Consider the following 12,280-nt stretch of genomic DNA (forward strand, 5'->3'; position numbering starts at 1 on the left):
CTGCTGCCACTGCTGCCACCATCCCTGCTGCCACTGCTGCCACCAGCCCTGCTGCCACTGCTGCCACTGCTGCCACTGCTGCCACCATCCCTGCTGCCACCATCCCTGCTGCCACTGCTGCCACCAGCCCTGCTGCCACTGTCCCTGCTCTGTCCATCACAGTGGGTGCTCCAGCTGCGGGTCGCTGCAGATAAGCAGTGCTTATCTCTCACGGATAAGGCAGTGCAAACACCTGCGGTGTGCTGGGAGTGTGAATGGAGCATCCCAGGGGGATTTCTGCACTCCTCTGGCTCCACAGACTGCCTCCTGTGAGCTATGGGCAGTGACAGTGCTGCTAGACTCCAAGTGGGATGTGATTCTGTGAATCCTGCCTAATGGAGATGGGCTCCCTGTACCAGAGCGTGGGAGCACCTGCTCCTCAGCCAAGACACTGCAGCAGGTTCTATCAGTCATCACTTAATTTCTGTAGCTATTAACTAGCAACCTAACCCACTCCCACAGCCTGGTCAGTACAGTGCCAACAGCAGCTGCACATCCCAGTACCAAAACCTCACCGGGGGAAGCAAAAGACCAAATTATTTGAACGAAGTCTTGAGTCTGGAACTCCTTGTGCAGCCCAAGACATGCATAAAAAACCCAGAGAATTACTCTGAAATTATACCTAAAGGCTGCTGGTTCCAAATACACACATATGTGTTTTATATTTCTGTCCAGCACTACACTATTGACAGCATGAAAGAAAATACCTCTACTAAATTCTGTGTGAAATGCATTTCAAATCAAGTCTCCAGAACTTCAATTACTGAGGTTATTTTAGGTGGTTCATCCTGTGTCTAGCACTTGGCATTTAAATCTATGTTAGTATCTTCATTATTATTAATTTTATCTTTTTGTTATAATTCATTCAAGTATTTAATATTGTGATAAACACAGGAGAGGCCCAAACAAATCCAAAATCTGTGCTCATGGCTGACTTGCTGTATGAGCACATCACACCATGTACAGAGCTTCAGGTTACTACAACCACAGCTCATCCAGTTCCAAAATCCCAGACTAGACAGATCACTGGGATCTTCTCCCTGACTCTCCTACCTTCCTCTGTATGATAATCCAAAGACCAAAGTGATGAAGGGAAATATGGCAAGCTTGCATTTGCTAAAGCCCATGAGAGCTGGAGCCAAGCAGAACTGCAGAGCATCACAGACAAAACTGTGACAAGTGAAGCATGTGTGTGCATAGCTCTGTCTGTGTATGTGCCTGTGACACAGCACTGTGCCTGCAGATGGTCAAAGCCTGAAAAACCTGACTTGTTTTTTTTCCTGCTTCTCTTGTGCGGGTTTGTTTCTCTCTTTGTATTCTTGGCTTTAATCAAGTTCCTCTGCCTTTCTGTAGGTCAATTTTCTGCTCTCTCAAGTAGTATTTTGAACACACATCCTAAAGTGGGGTTTCTGTCAAATGCATAAATCATCTTCCCAAAGCACTCCCAAGGACTGAGACTTACAAAGACTTATTGTGCCTCTTTAATATATATCCTACTCTTTCAGGTAGGCATTGCTTACTGCTCTCCTTTTTCCCTAGAAAAATGAGAAAAAAATCCTCATATATAGGAGAATGTTTTCATCACTTTATTGCTTTGAGCCCACACTCTTCATAAGCTGTCATAAAAAAATTTGGTTAACACATTCATAATAATTACATTTCACACACTGTCATACTATACACATTGCTGAAACACTAATAAGAAGTGAAAGCAATATAAAAAAAATTGCTCAGAGTACCAAAGTCAGATGGAGAAGCTCAGTGGCAAAAGGCCACTTTTAACACCAGCTTTTCTTGAACCATATGCATACACTACATGGTACTGCAACACTGAAGAATGAAAACTGACCCACATTTTCACCCCTCTGTATAAAATAAACTCTACCCAGAGCCACATCTGCTGTCTGAACAGGCAAACACAAAAACAAACCCCACATCTTTCCAAGGGACACCGTCCCTGGTGCCCAGGGGAAGGGCTGGCAGGCACTCACAGGTCTGAGGGGCACTGGGCACAGCACACAAAGAAGCTGCAAAGGTAACAAGAACAGTGGCCAAAATGACTCTGAAGCAGAACTAAATTTTGTGCATCACTCACTACTTCTCCTCTTTACACTGTAATGTTATTCATTTATTCAAACATGGGCCTGTTTCTGTTCCTGCTGAGGTCAAGTGCTGAAGTGGAAGTTAAGGTCAAATGAAGCTCCATGTGCTTATCATTGCTTAAAAATGCATTACACATTGAAGCTTCTGACTTAAGCTAAGAAGTCATGAAATTTTTGAGGTTTTTTGCTTTTTTTTTTTAAATTATTTTTTATTTTGTTCATTTCAAGTTCTGGGTAATCTTGCTTTGCAAAGAAATCCCTCTTCCAAGACATTGCAGGAAAGGAACACCCTTCTTTTCCCAGGGTTGAGCCTCCAAAAGGCACTGCAATTCCCCCTTATTCGAGTATACACAGACACATTCCCACATTCAAAACCAGTAAGTTATGAGTCAGAAATCCAGCAGTTCCTAGAGCTGCCATCCATTGATAGCACTTATATCGTACAGACCTTCAGGACAGAAATGCATACAAATGAGATGAGTGGACTAAATTATTTCAACAAAAAGTAGAAAATGAGTAGAGACCATAAAACAAAACTTAAGGAACAGAGTTCTGGAGGTAAACTTCAATTCTAGATGATGGAAAATTCTCAAAGCCATGCTTCTGTTCTCTCTATTGCTTTTAGAAGAGTAAAAATACATTTACAAACTAAGTGGCCTGAGAAGCAGCTTGGGCAGCATTAATGAAGTGAATATTGCCGTGTTCAAGCTAATAAGTCAGCTCATGCTACACTATTTTATTCAAAATGCAAAACAATTTTTACACTTTTATGTCATTTATTACCAAGGGCAGGAAAGCTGGGGATGGTGGAAAGTAGGATCATATCCTCAAATATGCTTTGCTCTTATCACACAAATCTCAGCTGCCACAGTTTGTCATAAATTGCATTAAAAAACCCAAAGAATGACCCACTAGATAAAGCTCAACTACAAGTCACAAGTTCCAAATGCAAACCATCATCTTGAATGTAAGTGCCCCCCTTAAAACCCCAAACAGCTCTGCATAACCCATGTACTTCATTTTCTTCCCTCAGGCATCTTCCTCTTCTCCTTTTTGTTGTGGAAACAGCATGTAGAGCCATTTGCATTCACACTAGAAAGGTTTTTAGTACCTCAAATCTCACCATCTCATAGACTTATTTTGAAAGCCAGTTCTTGCAGACATGCTCTTAAAGGTTCAGAAAACAAAGGTCTATTAAATCACTATCACTGAATAAAATGATTCAACCTGTACACCATATTAGAGGTTGTTTGGACACTTACTTTGCGTGTCTGCCAAATTCCAGGATTTCATCCAAGAGAAGATGACACACAATAGAAACTGACAGAGAATTTAAAGCTTGCTCTTTTGACATCTCTCCCAGTTCTGTGGATCCAGTCAAGATCTAAAACTAATGATTTATCTTTCTTGCCTAAGAGTAAAACCAGATTTCTAAAGTAATAAACTGAAGAAAAAAAAATTCTCTGAATAAAGACATCAATCCTCACTTTCTGCAAGGACCAGAATGTTAGAAATACCTGCTGTGATGCCTAAATGCTTCATACAGTGATTAGTAGGTAGCCATTAAGCAATAGCTGGAGGCTGTGCTTGGGACTTCTTCCTTTCTTTTCTCACAGAGCCCGCCCACAGAATCTCCTGTTTGGAGTGCCACTGGCAAAAACAATTTCTAGAAGAATATCCTACCAGGATGTTCCCCCTCAGAGACTAACAAAGGAAAATGGGGCACATCCCTAGGGCTGTTTACTTACCTGAAGCATTTTAGGGTAGACTGGTGTTCTCTGATTCAGGGTTGTTTTCCCTATCAAGGCAACACCAAGATGTTACTTTTGCTTCACACAGGACACACAAACTTGCAAGAACAGAGAGCAGAGCCTGGTGACTGCTCAAACAGAAGGCTTGTCTCCTGAAATCAATACCAGAGGCTCACACTTTCAGGGCACATATAGGCAGTGGCACACAAGTTACAGAGAGGAAAACCATTTCATCTGAAGGCATGAAGAGACAAAATGCCAGATCTTCAGCTGACAGGAGCCAAATGATCACACCCAGGCCCATCAGTGTACTTCTGGTATTCTGCATTTTGAGATTTCCTCCTTCTTCGGCTCTCCAAGTACTCACTGCCCTCAGACATGAGCACTTGCCATCATCTCATTTGGATCAGTTAACTCCTGGCATCTGCACAATGTGCATAATGGCACTGGGAACCAAACACTCTTTTGCTCATCTACATAGTTGCCTCCACTGTATAATCCTCAAGGATCTACAGCAGACCCAGGGGAAAAACTAATTTGTTAGGACTGTAACATATTTTATTATGGCCCAGTAGCCTCCAGCTCTCTTTATCATGCTGTTCTTTCAAGTAACATGAATTCAGGTGGAAACAGGACCATCCATTCTGCCACAAAGTGCTCTGAAGCACCACTTTTTTCTTAGCTTGCCAGGTCTCCACATCATTCCTAAGCCTAGCTGCAAAGTTTAATGGCAAATTCATTTAGATATTTACATAATTAACTGCTTCAAAACAAAAGTATGGTGATAATACACATCCTGAGAAGAAAGATGTGTCCAAAGTCAACCCCTGCTCGGCAGCTTTCTTCCAAAGCACCTGCCTGCACCTATCCCAGCCTCAGGACAGGGCTGGGCCATTCCTCCTCCTCAAGGGGACTGAGAGGGAGAAAGTGATCCCACAGAGCTCCTGGGGAAGGACAGCCTTCTGGCAGGACAAACACCACTGACATAGAAAACCCAAGGCCCTGTCAGTACAGCTGGGGGATGTGTTTGAGGGGATCTCAGAGCCCACATGCAGCATCAGGTACCCTGACCAGAACATCTCTCCTTCCACACTGCAGGGTAAAGCCTCACCTCCCACAGAGCCCAGGGACCTTCGCTCTGGGAGCCCTGATCTGACAGGACTTAGCACACAAAGAAACACAACTCAAGCTGCTGATGAGTATTTCTGGGTTTGGCAAGGCTGGCACAGTGTTTGGTGCCACAACACCCGAGACTACCCTTTTCTTCCAAGGACTGAAGCAAGTTACACAGATGATCCATACTCGGATGTGCTTCCAGACATTTCTCACTTCATCACGCTTGAAATTACTACCAGAAAGGAGACATTTATTCATTTAAATGCTGTTGACGTCATTTATTTAACTAAGTGGGAAAAAAAAGTTTGTTGTATAGATACTTTTAGAGAAAAAGAAGCTTTACCATCAGATTCACAATGATGAACTCAATTTCCTTCCTCTTTATGACCATGGGACTCCCCCCTGCACTGGATAATAAATACCCTCAGCTGATACATAAAGCACTGCTGAGATTGGGTCCTTGCTACTATCGTTGCCATGACTGCACCACACACCTCTCCATGGGCAGCAATGCTCTATTCAAAACAGCTGCTCAGGACAGCTATTAAATTCTCTACTGCTACCCTTTACCACTAAGTTACAGCCCTGTGTAGGATCAGACTATCATGGGAGGCACTGTGAACTTCATCAAATATCTAGCACTTAAATGGTGTAAATGAGTGTCCTGACAAACTGAAACAAATACTATTTTCAGTGTCTTGGTAATATTTTTATCAAGTGAGAGTCACAGAGTAACAAATCATTGCCACCTCAGATGCAAACCACTCCAGGGTTGTGGAAATGCTCACCAGATGTGCATTTGGCAAAGAAGAGCAGTAACTAGGCAGTAAGTGTGTTCCTCATTCTGAAACAGTGATTTATAACCAGGAACAACCCTGTCACTTATTTCTAATAAACCTGTAGTGCTTATTATATTCCCATCACAAAATAAAGATTTAATTCAGGAAGCAAATGACACTCAAAGACTGAGAGCCTTTCAAACCCTCCTTCATTAAAGAGCAGAGGCAACTCAGTAAACCGGAAAGCAGTGATCCAGCAAACATTTCACTGCTGCAAACTGTTTGAAGCAAAGATATATGGCAGTTTATTTGCATATAACTTAATATGAATTCCAACTGCATCCTGGGTGCAAGTAAAGATTTTTGTTTTGTTTGGCTTGGCTTTTGGGTTTGTTTTTGTTTTTATGATGAACAGACTTATCAAACATTTCCTAAGCTGTCTGCTGTTTGGAATTCTAAGTCTGAAATAAAACATAACCACACTACCGGCTCCAGTGCTGCCTATCTCACAAACAAAACCCACCAACAATTAAATAACAGAACATTTACTTTACATGGAGATTCTATGCAGCTTACAGCTTCACCTATAAAGTAACGTTATAGATAAAGCAAATCTACCAGCAAACTAACTGAACTGACAAACTGCCTGCCAATGCTTTTTCTCTACAAATATATAGTCAAAGGAAAAAAATAGTCACATTAACATCTGTAGTAATAATTCTGTCACCTCTCTCTTGATTAAAGTATACCATACCATAATGATGAGAGTCCTGGGTCTGCTCATTTCATCATCGCTATCCAGCGGCAGAATTTCATGTGACAACTCCTCTCGCCGTCGGCGCCTGCAGATATGTGGACAGTTCCTCTGTACCACAGAACGAAAGGCTTGGAGCAGAACAATGCTGGCAGCACAACCCATATCTGCATCCTGAAGCCTACAAAATAACTTCTATGTTTATGCTATGTTTGAAAAACAGTGGCTCCTTGTCCCTGAAAACAGCCTACAGTGCAGCTGCAGCCAGCTCGCTCTCCAATCGCTTCCTTGAGCTCTGATCATCTGATCACAACCAAATAGCTTGGATGCAGACAGAGGAAAGATTTGATCCGCTGAAACAGAAACACACGCAATATTACGATGCTTTCCTCTCCCTCCCTCCCTCTCTGCTCCTGAATTCGCATGAGAAAATGCACTCCCTCTCTTGTACAATCATCCGCCTCCTCTGATTCTAGTTTCATGGAACTGAAAGTATTAAAATTCCCAGTTCAAAAGAGCCAGCTGTTCATTAAACACACACAGAGGCATCCACAGCAACTGGCTGGATCAGTTTAAATACCTTGTTTAAAAAGTCGTACGTAGCAAAAAAAGCCAATATCTGGAAAGTTATTAACTCTCATTATCAGCACTGCTGGGTTTAAAACACTTTGCCTCAGGGGTTTTTACCACACACACACACACAAAAAAACTCACAGAGGGATTTGGGCTACAATGCTTTCACCACTTCTTGCAATTTTCTGAAACACAGCAAGTTCATTTGAGTTGTAAACGTAACAAGTGGCAAAAAGGCAGAAATCCGTGTGCTTCCTCCAGCTCATGCTAAAACAACTGTGGCTCAAGGAGAAGCAGTAGCTCCAAAATGCCTCTCAACACTGGGGCTGTTTTGTGTTCCTACACTCAACCTTCTGCCTTCACAGAGAAACATCTTTACACCTACCCAGGAGCAGGGTCTCGCTGTGAAGCACACAGTGCTGACCATCCCAGAGGGGTGAGAGGAGAGGGTTGCTGTGTGCTGTCAGTGGGTCTGTGCTGGGAGAAGCTGCTGCTGGCAGCCAGCACGAACAGCTTGCCTCTCTGGCTGCTGCCTGGCCAGTCATTCAAAAAGCAGGCAGGGATGCTCGGCAATCACATGGCTGACCTGGAAACACAGCAAGCACTAATGGGAGAGTGTGTAAGATAATAGCACAGGAGAGGAAGTTAGCACTAAAAATACCTACAGAAAATGGATTTCTCCTACACATTAGGAAAACTAAGAATTTCCAGTAGGGTTTCCAGAGCAGCTGCTTTTAAGCTAATATGTTTAACTTTATTATATGTGCACCCAAAACCATATTTACCTTGCATCAAAAGGTTTTAGTTTCTAATGAAGGCCATGGAAGTTTTGTCATCAATTCCCACAGGAGCATAGTCAGCTTTGTAATGTAATGTCTGTTGTGAGATATTTGTAAATAATATCCTCTTCACAATCTCAGCCAGGAACTGCACTGAAAACTTTTCATGGAAGTACTTTTTCTGGGCTTAAGTAGAATTTAATTGCTCAGCAATCTGGCAAAAGATACATCATAACTCTAATTAAAGCACTTCCCAGAAAAGGTAAATCCTTTAGATCTGTCCTTTAATAGCAACAAACTCATCACCATTATTTCTTGCCTTTAATTCTTTAGAGCAAACAGCTTTAAGGGCATGTGGAAAGCAGTCAGCAGCACTGGCAGGCACTGCACAAGCTGACCCCCAGCCCTGCCAATGCAGCCACCCAGCTCTTCCCCCCCGGATCCCCCCAGGCACACCCTTCACACCCTGGTGAGATGTCCCTGCCTCCCCAGCAGCAAACCCTGCAGAGGGGGCTCCTATCATGCTTGTAACTCTGACTTTCCTTATGGGATTACAAGGGCACAGTTGAGTAATTCCTGCACCAAACCAGCAATCCTGCTGCTGCTGCTGCTGATGTTTTCATCAGCCCCCTGCCTATTCCTGAGCTGCAGTTGACACCTTGGCCACACAAACGATGCGCTTGGCAGCTGGGAGACTCCATTCCTACTCTAACTCCAGCAGGTCCTGGGAAACATCTGCTGCTGGCTGTTATGGCAACTGCTCTGCTACCTCGGGGGCTGCTAACACATCTCCAGTCTGTACAGCATCCTCCTTCACTCACCAGTGCTCAGCTGCGAGAGTTGGCAGCAGTTTTTTGAAATTTGTTTTCCAGAGCGCAGCCCAACGCTGTCGCACACGTGAGTGCACGTGTGTATGGAGCGGCACCCTAGGGCTCCACACAAAGCTTCTCACTGAGGAATCCCATTCATTCCAGGGGCTTTTGGATCACACTATTCTCTGCCAGCAGCATTAGTAACTTCATTACAATTATTTGTGGATTAAGCTATTATTAGATACAAGTAGAAATGACACAATCTTGGCATTTCAGCCCTTCAGAGAGAAAAATGACACTCTGAAAGCAAGTAAACTAACAAGCCAAAGCCAGCTAAAAGTAGCCTCCAGCTCTTGATCAAAATTCAAAAACTGAAAAACAGCTAATGCACAGGGGAAAAGAAACCACTGAGGAGCTAAAAAAAAATCCCTTCTGTTTTAAGGAAATCTCTCAGAGGCATGAGCTGTCATTGGAAAGGAAACCTCCCAGCCCACTAAAAATGCCTGGACACACACAGAGTATCAACAGCTTTGTTTTACAAAGGTAGAGATCTCATTAGCGTACATTATGTTTATACACCAGTTATCAACAGTGTTAGTTACTCTTACAGTGAAGCATTCAGCACTATTTTGTGTTAATTGGCACTTTAATCCAGAAACAAAATTCAGTGAAACCCCCTGGGAAGCAAAATACTCCTTTGTGCAAGCAACTCCTTAACTCTCCATTGCAAAGACTTTGGCAGCAATGCTGGGCTAAGGAATATGCACACTGGGAGCCTTCCACTGCCCACTCTCACTCCATCCTTGTCCCCCACTCGTTTTTGCTGTGCTGTGTAGACATGTAACACCAGCATGGTGGTTTATGGGGACAGGCTGGGAAGGAGACCACTAAAGGCAAGTCAGTGAAGAAAAGGGAAAAAAAAATTAGATAGGCAAGACAATTGTTTAAATCCAGAGGAGTTCAGTGACCCAGTCCTCAGCAGCTCCAAGGGCTGGGTCTGTGTAGCTGCAGAGCTGAGCAGGAACAGAAATGGGTCACACTTGCCATGTCTTATAAAGTCCATGATAAGAAAGCAGAGTTCAAAGGCATCTGTATCCTCGAGCTTACAGCTATTCCGGCCTCAGCTTCCACATGAAAGAGATGCCAGCTCTGCAAAAGGGCAACCAGGGCCTGAAGAGGCAAACTCTCTCTCACTCTAAGTCTGCAGCAGACACTGAACTCCTTCTCCTCCAAGCACTGGGTTATTTCTCTTCTAAATATTCCTGTATTTGTGTTTCTGCAGGTTGCAAGACTTTCTAAAGATGCCACAAAACATTTCCTTACATGCCTATTTCATACCTCATTAGCACACCACATTAAAAGCTGTTTTCCTTCCCACAGCTTACTTTATTCCATTAATTTTCTTTTCTCTTTGTGGGATTTGAATTCCTGTGATCATAATAAACAGGATACAACCTATTGGTATTTTAGTATTCACTAAGGGCTTTAAAGAGGAAGGCAGAAAGACAAGTGTTGGAGAAGATCCTTTAAGTGAAAGGATGACTTATCAAATTCAATATTGATCCTTCTTCTACCCCCAAAGGAGGCTGTGTTATTATCAAGCAAGGAGGATGTCTGCAGGTTAGAACCTCCCTTTGCCACGAGACCTCTCAGCTGCCAGAATGACATGCACCATTTTGTTTGGTTCTACTTTTTTTAATCTGGAAAACAAGCCTGCCTCTCCATGGTATTTTTTCATGATAGATACTGAGAAGCTGCACAGAAGCTCTTGCAGTGTGACAATCCTAAAGCAGCAGAGGTAGGTGAGCACAGGAGCCACCAAAATGAACAGAAACACCCCTGGAACTGCTTACAGCACTGTGTTTAGTCTGGCCCACAGGAGCCTCAAGCCACTAGCAGGAACTAAAGACAGCATAGCAGTACAAACAATAAGAACTCACAGTTACAAATGGAAAGGCTAATACCACCATTACAGGTTACCTAAGTTACCATTCCACATACATCATTTGATGTACAGATGATGAGCAGCTCCCCAGCAGCACAGAAACAACATAAGTGGCCAGAGGCTGTAACTCACAGCTCCACACAGAGACCCACAGTTTATCGTAAAACTTCCCTTAAGTTAGTCCATACAAGTAGCAGATAAACATTTGAAGCAAGATAGGACAACAAAATTACAGTCTCTGCCCAGATGCAAATGAGGATCACTCACATTTTGGTAAGCTAATGTCTCATTTCTCAACACTTAAATATTTATCACCCGCCCTTTCAAAACAAAAAGAGCTGATACACGTTATTTATATATATCTTAGCAAAGGTCTTTTTCTCCAGTATTTGTTTTCATAAAGGCTTGGGTGCATTTGCAAAGAAAGCAGAGGGGTAAAACCACATTCTAGTTTGAAAGACTCTTATGCTCTGTTACTTCAAAACAAACCAGGGAATCCTAACCAGCCTCCAAGGAATCAGCATCGAGACCCAGATCAGACAGGTGCAGTCCTGCAGGAGATGCTCATCATGGCAGGCAGCTCCATGAGACAATCTCTCACTAAGGGCCTCTTTTCCTTGCACATTTTATGCATGAGGAAAAGCTATAAGAACATATACCTGAGTATAAACTCAGGTCTTTCTATGCACATTTTTCTTATGACTATGGCCTTAAAGCAATGTGGAGGATACCATGTTAGAGTGGCATCTGTCACTGCCACAGAGGCAGAATTTCCAATACTCCTTCTGTTCTCTGTCTGCTCTCAGTGGAGGTCTGGGGGGCCTACAACAATCCACCTACATGGTGTCTGTCTTCTCTTTCTGCCCTGTCTTCTCATTCCAAAAGTTGTGTCCCAAACCTTTCACAGCCAGCCCAGAAGCCAACAGGAGGCTGTGCAAGGCTAGGCTGAACCACTGCTGCCATGTTTTGAGGAAGGAGGAAAAAAAAAAGTGCTTTAAAGGACACATGGGGATCCCACATTTACTTCAAAGAAAGCTTATGCAGTCACAGGTGCTACAAGCCATAAATAGCATCTGTGCCTTCCACTCATAACATGCCCTCTTGCACTCATTTCAAAATATTCATGCACTGTATCTTCAAGGGTTGTTGCAAAAATGTTCAAATATCAGAAACACCGAGGTCCCAAACAGCAGAGGGGGTGACTAAGAGTCAGAATACCCAGGCTTTGTAATTCTTTATTTTCCACCAGCTGCTCCCTAGTGACCCAGGAAAGCAGGTATTTACAGCATCTTCATCTTGAAATCGTTTCCTTCACACCAAGTTATCCTGGACCAACACAAAGGATTCCAAACACACAAGTTACAGTAAGCGAAACCCCAGGAAGGAGAGCACACGGTGTGAGAGGTGTTTGTGTGTCCAGTCCCCGTTTCCCCGGTTGCAGCGAGCGATGCTGGCGGGGCAGGACGGAGGCAGCGCGCTCACCCCGCGGAGCGCAGGGGATGCGGAGCGCAGGGGATGCGGAGAGCAGGGGCTGCGGAGAGCAGGGGATGCGGAGCGCAGGGGATGCGGAGCGCAGGGGANGAGAGCAGGGGATGCGGAGCGCAGGGGATGCGGAGAGCAGGGGATGCGG

General features: G+C 43.8%; 1 protein-coding gene across 11 annotated transcripts in view; it reads right to left on the reverse strand.

Moving 5' to 3' along the window:
• DOCK10 (dedicator of cytokinesis 10) overlaps positions 1-12,280 on the reverse strand; it is a 141,229-nt gene that overhangs the window by 114,620 nt on the left and 14,329 nt on the right. For 2 of the 11 annotated variants that reach the window (XM_033516574.1, XM_033516576.1), the window contains exon 1: positions 6,542-6,888. The exons of 2 other annotated variants lie outside the window; for them this stretch is intronic. In XM_033516574.1, coding sequence (XP_033372465.1) covers positions 6,542-6,706 — 165 coding nt within the window. In that variant the 5' untranslated portion in view covers positions 6,707-6,888. Of the gene's footprint in view, positions 1-6,541; positions 6,892-12,280 lie in introns of those variants that run through there. 7 more of the 11 variants (XM_033516581.1, XM_033516573.1, XM_033516580.1 and 4 more) reach the window with 6 other exon arrangements.

Source organism: Parus major, chromosome 9 (genome assembly GCF_001522545.3).
Source record: "Parus major isolate Abel chromosome 9, Parus_major1.1, whole genome shotgun sequence".
Lineage (NCBI taxonomy): Eukaryota > Metazoa > Chordata > Aves > Passeriformes > Paridae > Parus > Parus major.